Source organism: Anser anser (genome assembly GCF_964211835.1).
Source record: "Anser anser genome assembly, chromosome: 13".
Classification (NCBI taxonomy): Eukaryota; Metazoa; Chordata; class Aves; order Anseriformes; family Anatidae; genus Anser; species Anser anser.
The window spans coordinates 6,890,521-6,912,303 of NC_139734.1; the positions used below are offsets into that span (position 1 = coordinate 6,890,521).

General features: G+C 38.9%; 2 protein-coding genes across 5 annotated transcripts in view; one reads left to right on the forward strand and one right to left on the reverse strand.

Annotated features, from left to right (window-relative positions):
- Positions 1 to 21,783, forward strand: part of LOC310880783 (uncharacterized protein) — a 302,960-nt gene that overhangs the window by 176 nt on the left and 281,001 nt on the right. The gene's annotated exons all lie outside the window — the stretch shown is intronic.
- On the reverse strand, positions 10,443 to 21,255 carry CDX4 (caudal type homeobox 4). Its single transcript, XM_083797109.1, has 3 exons — positions 20,432 to 21,255; positions 15,399 to 15,544; positions 10,443 to 12,710 (listed from the first exon to the last, which is right to left on the reverse strand). Exons 1-3 carry the CDS (start codon positions 20,859 to 20,861, stop codon positions 12,504 to 12,506), a joined length of 783 nt encoding a protein of 260 aa, XP_083653235.1. The 5' UTR covers positions 20,862 to 21,255; the 3' UTR covers positions 10,443 to 12,503.

Sequence of the window (21,783 nt, forward strand, 5' to 3'; positions counted from 1 at the left end):
ATTCCATTTTGATCTCATATTATTAAGCAATATGAGTAAAAAAGTAATATGAGTTAAAGTGAGTTTATTAGTGATTAATATTGTGGATGAATTACAGAGAAAGTAAGTGTGGGGCAGAACGTATTTTGCTGTCATTGATCAAATGTTAAAAAGGTGTCCTGTTTAGAAACAAGTTGAAAAGGTGAAAGTAATGCTTTAACTGATAATCTAAATTGTTTTCTACTCAACTTCCATTCTATACTTGAGATTACCATTCATAATCCATGGAAAGAAAGTCTTGAAACCGCTGAAATGAAGACTTATAAGGGTTACTAATAATGTGCAGGCTTTTATTTTATTCTCAGTTAAATTTGGGATGTCTACTCTTAACTGATCTGAAAGTCAAGAAGATAACTTTTAATCATAGCTGAGAACACTGTAAGAAATTATACGTTTGATGCAGTGCATCGGTATTACAGATTTTAACACTTAGCTGTTATCTTTGTTCTTGTCAGCTTTGGCAAAATGTCCAGGAGAAAGGTAATGCAGTTTAAAATATAACTGCAGGGAATGTAACCAACTATCGTTTTGTCCAGTATTTCCTGTGAGACCAAGCTAAATGTAGGATCTTGGGTTCAAGGTTGTATGCTGTTGCTGAGCAGAAGTCAGACAGTCCTGGAAGCATTTCAGAGCAATCTGTGGAACAGTTAGAAATGCTGTCTTTATTACGGGAACATTTTCCAGCACTATACCTGCTGAATCTTTAAAACAAATAAAAGTGAAAGCTGTTGCTTATTTTCTTCATTATGATGCAACACTTAATTTGTCAAAGGTTTGTATGAGTATTTACACTGATTTTATAGACCATTCAGTAGTGTTCCTATTTCTTAGAATATTTTCAACTGACAAGTTTAAAATGAAGAGTTTTTGCAGGTGCTTCCCTGCTTGAAGTAATAATTTGAATAGAGTGCAACAGGTCACAAGTTGGGTTTCAAACTCTTACCCAGATGGATATCAAGTGTCATCATCTTAATTAGATTAAGGCATGGTTGTAAGGATAGTTTCTGTACTTCTTGATATCATTATTTCATCTGGACTGTGGCTTTGCAATGCTCCTGTTAATGGAATTGTGAGTATATCAGCAGTAAGAATTTCTGGGATTTGAAAGACCTATGTTGATTTTCACAAGGAACAGCCTCTCGGTAACCTTATGAATTGAGAGATCCTGTCCCTATCTGCTAAATCACGTGTGCTTTTGAGTGTGTATTTTTTAAAAAACTAGCAGAACTCTGGCAGTGATTTCATTGATATTAGGTACTGGGATTTCAGAATAGTTTTCTACAAAAAGTCTTGCTGCTGAAAGTGAGATGAGGGCGGTCTGCTAGCTTAATGAGCAGTTAAAAAAAAAAAAGAAAAGAAAACATGGTAATAAGGACAGTCCTCACAGCAAGGAAAGATTAGTAATGGAGTTCAATAGCCATAAGTGCTCTCAATGTATAATTAGGAATGGAAATAGGAGGGTGCCGAAGTTTACCACTGATGTGTCTTGCTGGGTGGATCTAAGGAAGGTGAGGGAGTTAAACCAATTTCAGCCTCGTTTGCCAAGTGTATGCCTATTGCTCTGTATAATACCAAATAACGTTAGGGACAAAAGTAAACCATGAGCACAGGCAGTTCCAAGTGGCTGAGGAGTAGTCCACAGCCTGCTTATGTGAATAAATGAGAGTGGAAGGAAGAGTCAACCTGTGAGAGTTGTAGGCAGGGGCTGCACATGGTCATGACGCTGCCCTACTGGCGTGAGTCGGCTTTCACTGGGCTAAACACTTCTGCACTACCTTGAGGTGCAGATCAAGCCCTCTCAGAAGATCCGTGGTAGATTTTTAAGAGAGCTCAGGACCCCCATGGATGCTATAAAGCCAAGCCAGTTTGCTGTTCCTTGCATGTGTTCAGTTCTGTTCAAAAAATAAAGCTATTAAAATGTTTAAAAGGGAGAAACAATGAGAGATAAGCAGTATATGTACTTAAAAGTAAAAAAAAAAAAGTGGACTTGTCTGCAAGTGTTTACAACTGTCATGTTAAATGTGGCAACGATGAGATGCGGGTGGTAGGAAGTGGTGTAGCTAAGAGATATATGGCAGTGGTATTATGCGTGTTTAATTGAAAAACTTGAATTTTTATTTAACTTGTGTTCTGATTTCATGAACTAATGCTGTGGATGTTTAATTGGACATGATGACAGAAGTGAGCGTTTCATGGGACTAAGGCATGGATTCAGTTAAGTGCTTAAACAGGTGGTAAAATAATTTGCTGAATTGAAGCCTAAAATGAGGAAGCATAGAGTCTCAGCATAAAATACTGTGTGACCTCTTTCTAATGAATGTCTGAGGTGTTAGCAAACCAAGAAAGGAAGTCTCTTTAATTGCAAAAGATACTTTGCTATACTAACTTCGTATTTAACTACTTATACTTCTTAATTAATAGGTTAATGTCAAAGTTCAGCTGAAGTTTCTGTAGATTTTTTTTTTTTTGGTGGGTACTCCTAGCAGGAATAATGACTATCTGGAATAAAAACAGATCACTTTAGAAAAACGTGTTTTGTAACTGTACTTTGTATTTAGTGGATGCGTGCTTAGGATTGCACTTCAGATGTAAGTACTCTAGGGAATGTTTTCAGTATGATTTATCAAGAATTAGGGCTTCTCAGGATGAAGTATTTGGATGCTTTACTTTCACTACTTTTTTCGGAAGCCATTTATTAGATAAAATGATTTTGTTGCAAAAACTCAATTTGTGGACAGATGATTGTCTCTGGCAACGTTTATCCAAATCACTCCCCTGTTTTGGAAGAAAAAGTGTTCGTAGGTCTGGCATGAAGCGCTGAAAGAGTGCAGGAATGATAGGAGTTAAACCAAAGCACAGTATTAAATAAAAGTGCAGTGGAGAGGACATGGAAAGTGAATGCTAGCATGGACCTGAGAGATACTGAGTCCTCTTCCAATATATATTTTCATTGTTTATTTCATAAAACTTCATCATAATCATTCAGAAGGAAGAATGTGCCACAGGTGATCTCATGCTGACTGTCATAATTCACTCATTTCAGAGGCTGTGCTTCAGCCAAGGGGGAGGTTGTTGGAGAATAGGAATATACTCTTGGAACTTTGAGAATGTATTTAGGACTTGAGGACCTCACTGGGGTTTAGAATGCCCCTGTTCTGCTACAGCAGAAATACTCTTTTTAAAAAGAGTGAACAGAATAAACAGTATTAGACCACACCTGTAAGGCACCCCATTTCCCAGTCAGTTTATGCATCTGACCTTGAAATTAGATTCCTCTTTTTTTCTGAGAGGGAGAACAAGTTCAAAGTACAGGCTTTTGAAAGCTCTGTGTGTGTGTTGGTTTTATTTTATTTCTTTGTTTGCCTAGCACGTTTTTTCAGTCTCTAGTATGAAAAGTTGTGGAAAGACTGAAATGAAATGAAATGAGGTGTTTCTTAGTACAAATTATTTCCATTAATGTAAGCCTTATTGTTTGATGTAAAAAGAGCAGTTTTCCTAAGAATGGTTTCCATTTCACTGACACTGAAATGAGTTGCTGTGGAGAATTTACCCTGGCTGGAGTCAGGATTAACTTGACACAGGAGCAAGTTAAGCTGCGGTAATGTCAGAACATCTGTGTTTATGCTTTGTAGTGCTTGGCGAGCAACCGCTTTCTTGCAGTGCTGTTTTCAAACCTGTTCCAGCTAAGCTGTTTTCTTGGCTTCCCTGCATGTGCTGGGCTGCTGGTGACTTTTGTTACCTTCCAAAGGGATTTTTGCACTTTCTCTGGTACCAAGAGAGGAAGATGCAGTAAATGGTCCTATCTGAGTGCAGAATTCACATCACATTTAAAGAATTTGCCATGGAAGTAAGCAGTAACTCTGTATGGGAATGCACATAGAACTGCCCACAGACAAAGGTTGAAGGTGGTCTGCAACTATGTTAAATATAAAAGCTGCAGTCTGTCTGTGCTGCAGCCGTCTGTCTGGTAGGAGGGTCTGGCCAGGTTTTATACAGGACTGAATATCAAGGGGTGCTTGTGCTGGATGGGGGTGATGAGCTAGATGTCAAGAGGACAAAGGTCAGTGACTACACCCAGCTATGTGCCAAAGAACGAGAGTCTGTTTTCTTTTGCAAGAGGCTGAGAGCCCTTAAAACCAAACTGACTACTGTAGGTAGAGTGTCACCTTATCAGGCAGCCTTCTGCCCCCCTCAAGTCTTGAACCTGCCAGCTGCCCCTTGGTGCTGGCGCCTTCAGTACAGAGTCATTACTCAAAGCCTGCCCTGTGGCAGTCGTGCATTTCTCTGTCCCGATCACTTGTATCCAGGTACTTGTAATCAAGTTCTGACTTTTCTTCTTTGTGTCAGCTTTTCCTTGCATACACCATTTCCTCTTTCATATCCAAACACTTCTAATTCCTCTGCCAGTACACAGTGCATAAACCTTACTATAAACCACAAATTTGCTTTGCTGCCCTTTTACTTAAGACCTAGGCCAGGTTTCTTCTTCAACATAGTGGTATATACTTAACTGTTGAGTTTTTAGCATGGAAATGAGCTTATCAATAACTGAGCTTGGGATGGTTCTATTAGATGCTGAATTTTAACACACAGAAAGTGACTGCAAGTATGTGTTTATGATCTTTATAATTAAAAACTCACAATAACATTTTTCCTGTAAAATTTTTAAATGGCTTTTGAACAAGATGATAGCTCATATACCACAGAGGTTTACTTTCTTTTTGTGTATTGATTCTGAGCCTTGGCGCAGGAGAGATGATTCCACAAATTTCACTAATGCAGTTGCGAGACCTGTGCTTCTGCACAGTATTTTTCATGTTGATGAACCAGCTCTGCAGTGCAAGAGGGCTCTGCCCAGCTTTCCCTGAAAATGTCTTTAGCTATTTTGGAGTTCCAAAATACTGCTGAAGAATTTTCCCACTAGTACAAGTTCATTTCCCAAGTGGAAAAAGGAACCTGATTCAAGTTATTCCATGAAAAAAGAGATACGGGTTTAGTGGGAAGAAGCCTTAAGAAGTTGGGCTGTTCCCACTGAGAACCATGAGATACATAATGGCATTTGGGAGTCCTGCATGGCTGCATCACTCAGATTGGGATTGTCAAACACCAAAAGTTCAAGAGTATTTTGTGAAGCATGTGTCTGAATCTGTTTTTTGTCCTTCTCATCCTTACTACGTTGTTGTTCCCTCTTGGTTCAGCCACGCGCTGAGATGGAGAAGACATCTGCTGCTGTCTCAGTTACTGTAGCCAGCCTTCTTAGATGCTGCGATGTTTGGCTTCCTGAGCTGCAGCTATGAGATGGCAGCATGTAAAAAGCATGCTGCTAAAACCCTGTGTGTTCTTCCCAGTGTCTTGAGGCAGAACTGTATCATTCAGAGAACACTGCGCTGGCTACCTGAGAGCTGGTAGTAAGCGGGTTCAGAGAGAATTCCTGCAGCCTGCAGAGAAACACCATATGAAATGTTCATATTTTTACTGGTCTGCTGTTCTATATATGCCTCTGTATGAGGTACCCATGGGCAGTATTCTAAATTTTCCCTAAGAGTAGATGTTTCGTGTTTTATTTGCACCTCTTCTGATATCTGGGACGTTAGGGAAGGTATCAGGTTCTAGGGAGTTTCAGTTCAGGAATCAAAGTGTTAAGTTGATAGTCATTTCAGACATTTTTAATCTCAATTGCACAGAAGAAGCAGTGGCTAGTAATGGGTTTCAGATCCAAGTTTACAACTCGGTCATCTGCTGATTATACTAAAGATGTCTAATGTAGAGGTAGGGCAATTTGCACAAGTAATCTTAGTTTCAGGAGGTTGTCAAGTTACTGACCCAGAGTTTTATCACCTGTATTACTACTGCTACTACTAGTAGCCAAATTAGATTTTGAATTATGCTCTTGACTATAAATTACTTTTTTTAAAGTGTATTTTAATAGTGTCCTTTCTGATTTCTACTATAAATGCAGTGTCATTACAGGAATGAGATAAATCTGTGTATCTTTCTCCCCTGGACCACTATTTAGGACTTAGTTAACATAGCCAACTCACTATGGTGCTTCATACAGTCTCAGCATGAACAGTTTGAGGGGAAAATCTTGCTGCTTGATTAATTATTTATAGACAGTTTGGCTGAGAAAGGCAGTTGTTCCCAAAGGTTTGGCACCTCTACAGTATTCTCATAAGAGTAAAGATGATTCAAGTAAATGTCAGAAGGGATTTGCTGGCTGCTAGAATTAGTTGTGTGATGCAGAATTTTTTTGATACCAGCATGGTGTTAAAGTGGCTCACTACTTTGCAAACTCAAAATACCAGTCAAACAGCTGACTTGAAAACAGTGTGGTGATTTTCTATTTACTTGAAGGGAAAAAGGCAGGAAACAGACAGCTTGGGGAAAATGCCCACTGGGTGAGAAGGATTGTGTTTGATTTATTATTTTAATTGCCTAGTGGTGCTAAGGGAGTGTCTAATTAAAGTCCCTGGAGAAGTCTTTAAAGGTGAAAAGATAAATATTGGAAAATGTTTCATATATAGCCTTTAGTGTTTCTTCTCACCTGCAAGAATACAGAAATTAAACTGAAGGACTGGATGATGTCTTCTGAAGCTTTTCCTTTACGTAAGCAATGTACAAGAGTCAAACATAGCTCCCCAGAAAATAATAGCGATGTGGGAACTCTGTAATGGTTTTATTGCCTCTACCCATGTATATTCTGGTACTCTGATCCCTGTGTCCCCATGTTGGTATTGGCAGAACAAGAATATAGGATGGACTCCTGGCAGACTGGCCTGTAGTCTGCAATGGACCATTAGAACTGCATGCTGGCACATTTTGAGCTGTATTTCGATTTAGGATCACATTTTCTGGCAAAAAATGGCACAGGCTCCCCTGTCAGAGACAAAGAAAGAAGTTTCTTCTTTCATTTGCTTGCAGTTTTGCAAAAGTATTTAAATTTTTTTCTGGATCGTTTTGAGAAATAGCTGTGCTACTACACTTGGTTAAAGGGACACTATGATCTACATGGAGGTAGTTCCGCACAGTGCAAGAGGGGGGGGGGAATAAGTTCTTACTTGGCTAAGCAGTAGCCAGCAAAGATAATCTAATACAGTTTTTAGGCATAGAGATCATTATCTAGAGCATGAAAGACTGTCTCCACCAGATATTTATTGACACGCTTTGAAGCCATTTAAAGTAGATGTGTTGGAAAAAAACACTGGAGATTATGAAAAAGAAAAAACACTTTTTTACACTTTTTTTTTAACGAGGCTAATTTTAAACATCTCACAGGAAATGCTTTGTATCCCATTCAAAAACTCTCATTTGAAGTCTAAAATAAAATCTTACGTAAGGTGTTTCCTTTATCAACAGCGGTGGTTCTGAAGTTCCGTCTTCAGCAGCTCTTCTGCCCACTTTGCCAGAACAGCTTGGTGTTTCCTTGCTGCCTGGCAAGTCTGAAAGATAGACTGGAACTTGCTTAAAAATTGCAGGGTGATAATTTTGACTATGTTGAATGTGGCCTTGGTAAATAACCATGTAAGCTTTTGAGATAAATTAGAAGGAAAAGTTTAAAGCTAGGCCACACATTTTTGGCATGCAAATATAATGAACAATGTATTATATGTTTATAGCTCTGCTCTTGCCATTCTTCCTTGATAATTGTTCATTTGAAAACCAGAAGCAAAAAAATTTCTCTGTTTCTTTCACTAATACCTTCACAAAAGGTGTCACCTACTCTTCTGTAGAGGTAGGCCTTTTGATGTGAGATTTGAGCAGCAAGGTGAATGTCCTCCTCCATTTTTTTTTTCTTGTATGTGTAAAGTGTGATGGCTTTTTTCTTCATGAATCATTTTGGGATTTTTTTTGTTAATCTACATCCTTTATGTATAAACAGACAACTCAGGTAGAGAGGCTAGTGGGACTACGAAATCCTCCTCTCCCAGATCTGTTGTAGAGCAAATATGTATTTATTTGAAATACAGAGCAGCACTTGTGTTTCTGGCTGTCTGCTGGCAGATATACTTCTATTCATAGAAACAGAAGTAGATGTTTTGTGTGCATGCTCTATAATATGCTGCCCTATTTTCTAAAATGTCCATACAAGCACTAATAGCTATGAGCAGTTTTAGAATATCCCGAATGCCTCAAAGATATCCAGACATAGTCTCAATTTCTAAAAGGGCTGACTTTTACAAATATTTATATGCAAATGGCTTTCTGTTTGCAGTTTCTTTGTATTCATATATGCCCATTTATTTTAATCATATGAATGGGCAATTATTAGAAATATGTTGGAGAAACACCTATAAAATGCTTTTTGAAGAACTGTTATTCTAGTATCTCCTGCCAGAATTATTTTCATAGAGTCACTCTGAGTTCTTTTTAAATAACTGGGAAACTGTGAGGCGCATCCTCAACTTTAAGTTGCCTAATGCATTGAATCCAGATGACGAATGCTTTGACAGGTTCTGCCTGTGTTGCTCGATGTGTTGTCAATGCTTCACGACACCAAGAAAAGCAGAATTTGATCTGCTGCTGCTGAGACTGAGAGTTTGACATTATTGAAGTAAGGAGCGATGCATGACTCACATGCAGAATAATGATATTTTCTGTTTCTCTTCTGCTTTCTCTTTTTATTACCTTTGCTACTGATGACCTTTTCAATAAAATTAAAATTTTTCACTAGAGCACTTAATTCTATGCAACAGAAAAGGTTGTATTATGAAATTCCTGTAAATAGGACTACTGAGGAGTTTGGGGTTTTCTAGCACTTTGTGTTCTTTGTACTTTTTCCAGCCTCATCAGTTGGATACTTCTAGGTATCAATACTGTCTCACATGGAAGTAATAAAAAATAATCTCACTGTGAGCACGTTTATCCCTAATTTTTGCTCCTTCAGGTGTGCACGTGGAGAGGACACTTCTGTTAATATGCATGCTGTGACTGTGAATGCTGCTTGATAACAGCTTTGAAGTAGAAATTCATTTACTTTCGGATGTTTCTTGCCTTCATCCTGAATTAGGTGTCACATAAAATTGGTGGCTCAGGACTGCTTTTTAACTTAAAGTTGGAGACGTTAATTTTTTTTATATTTGCTTTTTGGTGGTTTGATAGTAGTAATAGTTCTGGTTCCATTATGTTTGTCCTCTCATTTTTGAGCAGTTACATATGGATTTGTTGAAGACCAAAGAAATATTTACATCTTCCATACTATTTAGTATTTAGTCATGTGCACGACAAATTGTTGTGTTTCTTACAACTGAACAAATCTTGGCAAGTTTGGGGTGCTATTATTTATCTGTAACTATTACTTAGGAGATTGGCATGCTTGGATACAATTATCACAGAATCACAGAACCGTCTAGGTTGGAAGAGACCTCCAAGATCACCCAGTCCAACCTCTTACCTAATACTGACAAGTCCTCCACTAAACCATATCCCTAAGCTCAACATCTAAACGTCTCTTAAAGACCTCCAGGGATGGTGACTCCACCACTTCCCTGGGCAGCCCATTCCAATGCCTAACAACCCTTTCAGTAAAGAAGTTCGTCCTAATATCCAACCTAAACCTCCCCTGGCACAACTTTAGCCCATTCCCCCTCGTCCTGTCACCAGGCACGTGGGAGAATAGGCCAACCCCCACCTCGCTACAGCCTCCTTTAAGGTACCTGTAGAGAGCAATGAGGTCACCCCTGAGCCTCCTCTTCTCCAGGCTGAACAAGCCCAGCTCCCTCAGCCGGTCCTCGTAAGACTTGTTCTCCAGACCCCTCACCAGCTTCTTCGCCCTTCTCTGGACTCTCTCGAGCACGTCCATGTCCTTCCTGTAGCGAGGGGCCCAAAACTGAACACAGTACTCGAGGTGCAGCCTCACCAGAGCCGAGTGCAGGGGGACAATCACTTCCCTAGCCCTGCTGGCCACACTGCTTCTTATACAGGCCAGGATGCTGTTGGCTTTCTTGGCCACCTGAGCACACTGCTGGCTCATATTCAGCTATCAACCAGTACTCCCAGGTCCTTCTCTGCCAGGCAGCTTTCCAGCCACTCATCTCCCAGCCTGTAGCGCTGCTTGGGGTTGTTGCGCCCCAGGTGCAGGACCCGGCACTTGGCCTTGTTGAACTTCATACAGTTGACCTCAGCCCATCGCTCCAGCCTATCCAGATCCTCCTGCAGAGCCTTCCTGCCCTCGAGCAGATCGACACACGCACCTAACTTGGTGTCATCTGCGAACTTACTGAGGGTGCACTCGATCCCCTCATCCAGATCATCGATAAAGATATTGAAGAGGACTGGCCCCAGTACTGAGCCCTGGGGGACTCCACTAGTGACCGGCCTCCAACCAGATTTGGCTCCATTCACCACAACTCTTTGGACCCGGCTATCCAGCCAGTTTCTAACCCAACGAAGCGTACGCCTGTCCAAGCCACGAGCAGCCAGTTTCTTGAGGAGAATGTTGTGGGAAACGGTATCGAAAGCCTTACTGAAGTCAAGGTAGACCACATCCACAGCCTTCCCTCATCCACCAAGCGTGTCACTTTGTCATAGAAGGAGATCAGGTTCGTCAAGCAGGACCTGCCCTTCATAAACCCATGCTGACTGGGCTTGATCGCCTGCTTGCCCTGTAAGTGCCGCGTGATGACACTCAAGATAATCTGCTCCATGAGGTTCCCTGGCATTGAGGTCAAACTGACAGGCCTATAGTTCCCTGGGTCTACCCTCCAACCCTTCTTGTAGATGGGCGTCACATTTGCTAGCCGCCAGTCGACTGGGACCTCCCCTGATAGCCAGGACTGCTGATAAATGATGGAAAGCGGCTCGGCCAGCTCCTCTGCCAGTTCTCTCAGTACCCTTGGGTGGATCCCATCCGGCCCCATCGACTTGCGTACATCCAAGTGCTGTAGCAGGTCGCCAACCATTTCCTCGTGGATAATGAGGGCCACATCCTGCTTCCCATCCCCTTCCACCAGCTCAGGGTACTGGGTATCCAGAGAACAACTGGTTTTGCCGCTAAAGACTGAGGCAAAGAAGGCATTAAGCACCTCAGCTTTTTCCTCATCCCTTGTAACTAAGTTTCCCCCCGCATCCAGTAAATGATGGAGGTTCTGCTTAGTCCTCCTTTTGGTGTTGATGTGTTTGTAAAAACATTTTTTGTTATCTTTAACCGTAGTAGCCAGATTGAGCTCCAGATGAGCTTTGGCCCTTCTAATTTTGTCCCTGCACAGCCTCGCAACAGCCTTATAGTCCTCGTGAGTGGCCCACCCTCTTTTTTCTCCTAAGCTCGAACCACAACTCTCTGTTCAGCCAGGCTGGTCTTCTTCCACGCCGGCTCATCTTTGGGCACGTGGGGACAGACCGCTCCTGAGCCATTAAGATTTCCTTCTTGAAGAGTGCCCAGCCTTCCTGGTCTCCTCTGCCCTTCAGAACCAACTCCCAAGGGACTCTGCCAACCAGTGTCCTGAACAGCTCAAAGTCAGCCCTCTGGAAGTCCAAGACAGCAGTTTTACTGGTCCCCTTCCTGGCTTCGCCAAGAATAGAGAATTCTACCATTTCGTGGTCACTCTGCCCAAGACAGCTCTCGACCACCACATCTCCCACCAGTCCGTCACTGTTTGTGAACAGAAGGTCTAGCGGGGCACCTCCCCTGGTAGGCTCTCTAACCAGCTGTGTCAGGAAGCTATCTTCCACGCTCTCCAGAAACCTCCTAGACTGCTTTCTCTGGGCTGTGTTGTGCTTCCAGGATATGTCTGGGAAGTTGAAGTCCCCCACGAGAACAAGCGCTGACGATTTTGCAACTTCTGCCAGCTGCCTGTAGAACTCCTCATCCTGGTTCGGCGGTCTATAACAGACCCCCACCAGGATGCTTGCCTTGTTGGCCTTCCCGCTGATCCTAACCCACAGAGACTCAACCTTATCAGTCCCATCATGTAGGACAAAGAAGATTAATTTTATTTAATTATATTTAATATGTTGTCATAGCAACTTTGTTATGTTTATTGAGTGTTTAAAAGTGTTTTAAAAGTTATTTTCAAAAACTACCATAAATTTCAGTCCACTTACGTGTGAATATTTATAAACATCTACAGTTTATTCTAATTATATAAAATGTAACAAACTAAATACATCCAACATCTTACATTTTCTGCAATAGTACTCTATAATCAGTTCACTGACAATTTTATGTGTATATATGAAGAGACTTCAACTATGTTTACTTGAATCTTCAGTGGTATCATTCTTTGGGTCAGTATGTGAAGTACAGTACCTCCTACTCGAAAGATTGAGCGATGAATCTTAGCAGCACGAGTTCCCTGAGATTTCTGTAGTATTTTGAGAATAGTCCCAGATCCTGTACATAGAAGTCAGCACTCTGAAGGTAGTTAAACAAGAATGGTCCTTTGCAAAGATGAGTTTTCAAGAGGGGGGAAAAATCCACTCTTACTTTCCCCTCTTACTTTTGCTTTTTCTTTATATTCCCCCACTGTTCATTCAGAAACTATGACCTGATGAATGTCAGTGGACTGTAATCCGTTTATTCCATGTGGTGGTGGGAACAGGGAACCAGGTATTTCATTTGGGCTGAGTGAACCAGAGTCACTCTGAACTGAGCCCCCGCTGCCATCAAACTGAGAGATTTTCTTCTTGATCATTTTTCTTTCTTTGGCTCTGCGATTCTGGAACCAGATTTTCACCTGCAATGTTATAAATAATGTCTGATCAGTTTAAGGTAGCGGTCAACTTTTTACAGCAAAAGTAGCGATGAAAAAATATATGTATACAAAGCAAAGCAAGTATCCCCTCTACCCCTCTCAAAAAAACAAACCCACACCAACACTGGACTTGTGCGGTAGAAAATTATTTAGTTACTTATTTTCTATATCATAATCAACAGAAACTTGTTATTTACTTAGACCTGCATTAAAGTGAACTTGTATTATATTTAGGAACATTGGAATAAACTGTTCTCATTTAGACACAGAGTCCACCTAGTTCATCATCTAAGCTTTGACAGTGGTATGTGCCATACTTAAAGGAACATGCAATTATAGAATAATTTGTCAGCTTTCTTTTTCATCTCTGTTAGAGATTAATTCAAACCCAAGTGGTGAGGGTTCATTTTCTTTATATCGAGTGATTTGTGTATGTTTTTGTATTCTTGTTTTGTTTTAGGCTGTGTATTTATATATGTATTACGCATATGTATGTCAGGTGTATAGCTACATCAGCACTACTTAATGACAATGAATTAATGACAATAAAGCTAATTGTTTGTATTGAAAGAACCCTATCTATTTGAAATCCTATTTTGGTATCTCAATTTTCTTGTGTGAATGAGCAGAAAACCACGTTTGTGTTTTCCTTATCATTATTTTTCACTGTTCTCACTTCATAGTCTGTTACATCCTTTAAGGTATATTGAGTACAATATTATATAGAAAAAAAAAATCTCTATTACTTTCCAAGTAGGTTTTACTTTATTATCTTACAGGTAATGACAGTAAGAAGCATTTAGCTTTGTCAGTCATGAGTCATGTAGAAATGCAGATAGGGTATTTGTTTTGTCTACGTTTTGCCTGAAGGAAATTTATGAGTCAGAAATCGGATAGCTTTAAGAGAAGAGCAGCAGTTACGTAAAAAGAAACTAACAGCTGGTTTTATGCAGCATCACTAGTTACTCCAGGTATGTCTGCGTTCTAAATCAGCTAGGTTGCATAACATCAGAGCAGGGATTTGAATCTTTTAGAACTGCAGTTCCCTGAAAATATTCTAATGGAGCTACATCCTACTGTAAAACTCGTTGGAATTTGTTGATGATCAACTTGTTTTTCTTAGTTACTTTCCAGAGCCTCTTACAGAATCATAGAATATCCCGAGTTGGAAGGGGAGACTACCTAATAATTAAATGAATATGCCTGAGAGCGTTGTCCAACGGCTTCTCGAACTCTGGCAGGCTTGGTGCTGTGACCATTTTCTTTCACTTCTTCTCAGTGAAGAACCTTTTCCTAATATCCAACCTGATTTGTAGAGTGTAATCCGTGTACAATTTGGGTCTGAGACTGAACATTGCTGCACTACGACATGATTCTAAAGACCTGGTGCTTGAGCCTAAAATGTTGTTACTTATCTATGCATCTTTACACTTTCGAGCTTCAATTGGTCCCTCTCTATTCCATGTTCTTGCACAGATTGAATGCAAAAGAAGAGGATGCTACTGAAAGAGGAGGATATTTTAGAGAACTGAATGTGTATATTCAGAAAGAACCATAGTTTGTAAAATTCTAAAAAGAAAGATCTCTTAATTAAATTTACCTGGGGGCAATAAGTCTGGTTGCTAAGGTATGAGATGCTTTATTCAGTATCACCAAATCTTCCCTTATCTTCCAACTGTAGCAGAGCCATTGAAATTCTGTTGTATAAAGAGGGCTGGATACAACAGTTGCAATACTTGCATTCAGCAGAGCCGTGTTTCCTAAATGTGCTCTCCAACACAGTGGCTTTAGGAAATTCTTTATCCCAAATTCCTCTAGTCTTTGCATGAACACAGCTAGGATACCTGGGCCCCTGCTCAGGAGACTTTAGTCAAGACAGTGTTTAAATATGTACGTAACTTGAACACAGAGGTGCTTTTCAAATAAGCAGTAGATCTAAGTATGCACTTGGAAATTTCCTGAGCAGATAGTCTTGGCTACGTATACATGCATAAGTGGCATAAAAATTTGGCACCAAGTTTTATAGCCCAAAGCATCCTCTACATAATAGATGTTTCTAGTACCTGTGAGCATGATAGCGAAAAGAAATCCTGACTTGAAAATCAAAGGCTCTAAATGCTCCTTTAAAACGTGCCAAAACCTCACTGAGGGAGGATGCGGCATGTGGCAATAGTGGTAACAAATACGTAACAAAAAGTACACAGGTATCTCATTTGATTGTTCTTTGAATGCCGAGTTTTCATTTTCCTGGTTTACAGCTGTAGTGTATCCAGTGCTTTGGATCTTTACTGGCCACCATTTTGTGTGGTTGCAAGAAGAAATAAAATGGAGAATGTCATAACTATTGAGGACATAGCGAAGATATTGTTAAGCTGAAGTGTTTAATTTCTAGCTGTCTAGCAAGCTGTTATACAAGTAAGAATAAGTACTTTTCCATACGTCTGTCATAGATGAATGTCGTAATGTTTAGTTACCCTTAATAGGAGGTTTCTGTCAAATTAACCTATTTATTAATTTGTGACTGTGTAGTGTATTCTCTGTGCCTAATACACTTGCAAACTATCCTGGTTGCCTTGGCACTACTTTGCGTACAGAATACGAATGCTGCTTGTGCTCTCTGACAGTCGCAGTGTCTGGTGGATGGGTGAGTATGGAGGACAGTCTGTGTACCTGTCTTTCAGATAGTCCCAGGTTTGCTGCAAGTTCTGACTTTCTCCTTATTGTAATGTATCTGTTGCAGTGAAATTCCTTCTCTAATTCTAGTCTCTGGTGGTCTGTGTAAACAACTCGGTACTTTTCTTTTGTTCTTGTTTTACCTGTTTGAGAAAGAAATATTATTAATATGTGTATTTTTGATAGCATCTTTCTTTCAAACATCTCAAATATTTTACAGACATTATTAATAAAGCTACAGAGTACTTGCAAAGGATTGTTTTCTCTGTTACAGAGAAGGAATATGAGGTACAGAGTGAATAAGTAGATAGCCAAATGTTATAAGAGCATATTCGTTATCATAGTTCTCTCTCTCCCTCTTTATCTCTCTGTAAATATGTTTAAATATAAAGCTTAAGTGCAGAATACCCTGAAGCTTGTTAAATAATTCATAGCATACATAATTGGTACTGAATGTATTTGACCTCAAAGGGATTTCATCTCAATGTTCATTGAAATGACTTGTGTATACGTGGACATAAATATCACAGGATCTCAAGACTGACTTTCAGTCACAATTTTAATTGTGACTAATTGTACTAATTCTGTATTTGGGCTTTTCAGATCAGTTTTCTAACACAAAGAAATGTCAGCTAGCAATCTGTCTACCATCTGTGTTTGGTCAAGCTTATAAGTTCAGTAATATATATATTATATACATATATACTAAATAGATACATGTATTTTTTTTCCAAAAAGGTACAGTCTTGCAAGGTGCTGGGGGTACTCAGTGAGCTGAGTTTCCATTTGGAATTGAAGGCACTTGGCATCTTATAAGACTAGACAATAAAATACTTATAAAAGGATTGTGGTATCATCCTATCTCTAACATGTAAAAGAACAATTCTTAGATGAATTCTGTTAAGAGAAATGTAACATAATATTTAGAACATACCTTTCATTTCTTAGACTTTTTCAAACAACTCTTTTTCTAATAATAATACAGAGATCACTTTTAAGCTTATTTTTTCTCTTTTGCACTTCCAACAGCCCAACTAGATAGTTTTCCTTTTTCGTCTGATCTTCCCAGTTTTTTTTTTTTTGTTTTTTTTTTTTGATGTGAGTTTTCTGGGACAAACTGTAAGACAAAGACTCCTTTAAAGTGGTTCCCTAAAATCCATTGAGGTGTTAAGATGAAGCACACGCCACACAAAAGAGCGACAAGGAGATCTTATCAAGAACCCCTTTTACATTCAGAAACACAAGCCAATTGGTTTGGAATTTACAAGCCCTAAACAAATGTCAGACTCTTTCATCTTAGCAGAGAAAAAAAGGACAGAAATAAACGAAGGAATATTTTTCTTCAGTTCTCTTCAATTTTGGGCCAACATTGAGGATAGACTGAGGTATTTTTATCTGAAGCTAGATGTTTTGAAATACACAAAATTAAGAATGTTTTCCTCAATTCTCTTCCCCTTTGACTTCTAGTGTATGAGGTTTTCCTGGTTAAATTTGCAGGACTACAACATTCATCAAACTTAAGTTCATCATTTTTTTCAAGTTACAAATTGTTGGCTTTGAAATATTTGCTCTAGATGATAGTTATAATGTTAACAATAGTATAGATATTCAGGTTCCTTGTAAACTGAAGGCTTAGAAGTTAATCTTTGAAAAGAAGTTAAAATTCAACAGGGTTATTCCGGCTTCAATATAATCAGCAAATATAGCCATGATTTGAGGGGGTGGAGAAAAGGAGCAGTCTTCCCCATTCCCCTTGGCCATAAAATTCACAGAGTATTTCTTCTGAAGACAATAAAGCTAGGAGAAGGCCTCTTTATTTGCTGTGAAAATCATCACCCTTTCCGGCAATATAACTCCTGAAGAAAAAAGGGAGAAGGAAGAGACAAGACTGCATATCAAAGCAAAGAGAAGTGTTGAAAGGGTCTGTTGCCTCAATATGACAGATAGGCCTCAAAACTGAAGACAATGTAGGCCAGTGGAAAATAGATGTCACAACTAGTTTACAAAGCAAAATAAATTAGCATTAAAGCGGAGACCTGGCCCTTTTCCCTGTTTTTCTGTTTAATTTTTTTTAGCTGCATTTCTGCTGTGATGTGATCTGAATTACTTGGACATCATTGCTTGTGATGACATCAGATGTGTTGAGTATAATTAAAAAAAAAGCTAAAGCTGACCTTGCAAAATATATATATATATATAAATAATGTGTGTGTGTATATATATATATATAAATCTTGTCCTTTTGTGTAGTCCCCTTAAAGTCCGTTCTGTTTTTGAGAAAGGTCATTCCCAGCTGAAGTTTCACAAAAAGTTTTGTAAGACTTTAGGTTCTAGACTCTTGTTTAGAGATGTTCTCTTCTGTAAGCTTCATGCCTTGAAGACTCGCTCTCATAGAATTACACATTTTGCACATAATATTGCTGGTTTTAGAAATGGTTTGAAGTTTTAGTCTGTAACTGAAGTTGGAAGGGCATTTTGTACATTGATTTTAGTGAAAACAGGATCAGACTGTAAGGAATACTGCAAGTGTTCTTTTTCTTGTTTTTATAGCTCATCTGGGAAGATAATTTTACCAAGCCCGCTTTGGGTGTTTGTTTTTAAAAATTTCTTATTGCCTAATATGTCTACAATGTCTATATATTTGACAAAAAGGGTTGTTCCGAATATGCAGTAATGGTCTTTTAGTTAGAAGATACAAATTATAAAATTTCAAACCAAATTTGAGCTGTTGAAACCAGATAGTAGTTACGTTTCATCCTAAGGATTGTCTTGGTCAGGTAAATTTTCATTTCAGTTTTCCTGAAGTTTAATTGTTTGTATAAAATGAAAATGTTTGTATAAAATGAAAAAAACAGAGGGTAAATAGACATTAACACCCCTTTCCCCCAAATAATTCCCATTGTCAGTATTTTAGTAGACTCCTTCATTTAATTAGAAGTGTTTTGATTTCTGTTACTCCGTGCTGCTCAGGATATACATGTATATATGTAAGTAAATGTATTTGTGAAGTTCAGGGCTGTATAGTTCTGAAATTTTGGACCAATGAACTGTATTAGTCTTCAATAATATTGAAGGGGAGGAGCTGGTAGCTACTTTATATCATGCATAATAATCTGGGCAAAAGGAAAAACAAAGCAATTCTGCTTTGAAGAGTGGTTATAATGATATCAAGTAGGTTTTCTTACATTCTAGAGAAAATATTGGTAAGTTAACGTGTAGTTATGTGCATAATTTCACTCTTGCAATTATGTTTGAATTTCATTCCCTATAACTTTTTGTGTCAGTATTAAAGTTTTCCAGTTCTTACACTTAACATTATTTTAAAGACACTGATAAGCCAAATGTGGTTTGATACTTCCCTTGTTTTAAATGCATCACATTTTTGTTTTACTTTCCCAAACCCTTTTTATTAAGCGGGATTGATGTCTTCAGCCGAATTCAGTGAAGTCTTGAGCTGTTTTTAACACTTCAAAGCATTGGGCTCTTGGAATGTAAAGCCTCAGGACATTTATCTGTGGACAGGCCCCAATTCACCTGTCCAGAATTGTTCATAAAGTATTTCAGCATGAGTGTAAATTCTGTGATTTTCAGACCAGAGATGAGTGCTTTTCTGCATTGCATATACATTTTATGAAGGTGAGCAAGCATATGTGAAACTTTGCAGTGTCTGCCTTGTCTGTGCAATTAGTGTAAAACAAGGATTTAAATTTTGAAAATACTAATGCATTTAAACCTCAGTGCTGTGACAGAGACAGGGTCGACTCGTTGACATTCAGTAGTCTGAATTGATTCTGGACTGTGCTTGGGTCTTGCATCACTTTTACACCTGGAAAACTCCAATGATGTTAATGAAGTTACTGCTGATTTACATGAGTATACATAAGGATGTGGTGGGGGGAGGAACAGACTCTAAATCTGCCTGGCTTTGAAGACCTTTGTAAAGACCCCAAATGGAAGTATGGCATTGTGGTATCTTAATGTGCACTAGGCATTTTATACTTTGTAACAATGGGAAAACAGTCTGTATCTACTTTATAACTAAGAAACAATTACTAGACTAATTTTGTTCTTGAGTGATAACCATTTGAAGGACTGTTACTGAAGTGGTGGTGCTGATTTTCTGTGTCTGCTAGAATTGCTCCAGTTGTAATTGCCCTGCTTTCTTTAGAGCATTTTCTTTGATGCTCTCTAACACACACTTACTACTTTTAACCTTAGCAAGGTTTGCTAAATCTATTGTTACACACAATTTACACCTTGGGAATATACACAGAAAAGTTCTGGCATGCAGCTTGTGACAAAAACAGGCACATCAATGAGTGACACTTGGGAGAAAGTGAATTTTAATTGTCTAACTGTAGCAAGCTGCAAAATTCTGGTACATGAAAATACTGAAAAAAACAGTTTGAAACTAAATGAAGCAAAAGCTGATGAGACATGGTCTGCAAACAAAATAGTCTGCAATGACAATTTGAGTCAGATTATTTGTCTGGGGGCATTTCTTCTCACTTAATAAATCTACATAGAATAATGAAAAACAGGCAAATAAGGAGGAAATTGCATAATTGCTACAGCTTGATCATAGCACAATTTTCTTTAAAATTATTGAAAAGTCTTTAAAGGTTTAAATAAGTAAAACAGGCCAGTATAAAATTGATCTTTACCTTGTGATGCAGAATAATTTCCATGTTTTTGTGTGCAACTGTTAAAAGCAACATTTTCAAGAGTGACATATTTTTCATCAGAAATGCTTTACGCAATGTTAGAACAAAGATACACATGAGCTTGAATGAGATGCAGCCATATCTAGACACAACAGCCATTCTGCTACAGTCATATAAAACCTTTATGGGATGAAAGTGAAACTAGTGCAAATTCAGTTAAAGTTGCATTAAACAAGAGTAGGTTAAATAAATGTCCTAAATGACCCACCAACCTATGTGCTTTAAGTAAAGTTAATTATTTATGAGATCAGTGATAGCAGAAAAATGCTTTCTGAGATAAACAAAAATAATTTAGCATACGCTTACCAGTAGTGTTGGTTTGCACCGTTTTCCTCATCCATTCATAAGAGCTGTGCCTTTGGCTGTTGGGAGAGATTTGCTGTGCATTAATTGTATCTACAGGAGGTAACCCCCCGGATCCAGCAGGATGGAGGGAGCTGTAATCAGCAGAACTGTAGGAGACCTGCCCAGGAGGCGAGCCATTGATCTGTGCAGCAGCCACCGTGCTGGAAGGTCCTGGGCCATAAGCGTTCCAGTCCTCCCTCTGTGGGCCATAGTGGGATCCCCAGGTTCCCGCAGGCTGTCCGTGGTTGTCCAGGGCTGGCACATGGTGGTATCCCATGTAGTCTGAGTAGGGGGGAGCAGATGCGAAGTTTTGCACTGCCAGGTTGTTGTTACCCCTTGCAGGTCCTGGATACATGCTGTTCTCTTTATCCAAGAGAGAGCTCACGTACATGATGGTCACAGATCGTAAACGTGTTGTCACAACATCCTGTTCTTCTGTGTTTTCTTTCGCTGCTTAAAATAATTGTTTGATTTTTTTCCCTAATAATGCCACTCTGCTTGGAATCCACTACTTCATCCTCTTTTATTATCAACTGTGTTACCAGGTGCTGGTGGTAATGGTTTACCAAGATCTTGTCTGACGTCAGCCAAACTGCCTGCCTCATAATTACATTTACATTCAAATGAAGGGCTGACCAACCCCACCTTTCTGCTAGTTCTGGTGCTTTCTCTTTTTAGAGAGCTTTTATCTATCCTGTTACCCTTCACTGATACTCAACAGTGATTCCACTGCTGTAATGTGATGCAATTGTTGCTTGCATTTAGAACCTAGTATATAGACCTTTAAAAAAAGAAAAAAGAAAAAAGTGTTAAGCTATAACAAAAATGTTCAATGTTTAAATGATTCTTGTCCAGATTGTTTATTTTAGGATGTATTGTCAATCAACAAGTGTCAATGTCTTACTCTCTTAATTTCTCAGATGCTAAAAAAAAATCTAATTTAAAATTTGTAAATTAATGGATACAGTCTGTTTGAATAATATATATGTCTCAAGAATTTCCCCCTTGTTATTGATGTTTATAAGTGATTTTCCAGCATGGGAGAAGTTACGGCTCTAACTGTAATGAACATGTTCATGCTCTCCCCATATGGTGTGCTTTAAAGAGATCTCTTCATTTGTTGGCTGTTGCAAACCAATAAATTTTAAGTAGTAGACAATAAATCCTCTTAATGAAGATCGTGGCAGAAGTACAAGCAAAATGACTGAAAAAAATAGCAAAGAAATTCTTTGATCAAGCCGAGCGATATTGTTGGCTTGTTTCAAACTGAAGATGACTCTTACGCGCCTGAAAGGCCTTCCTCTGAAACTCCT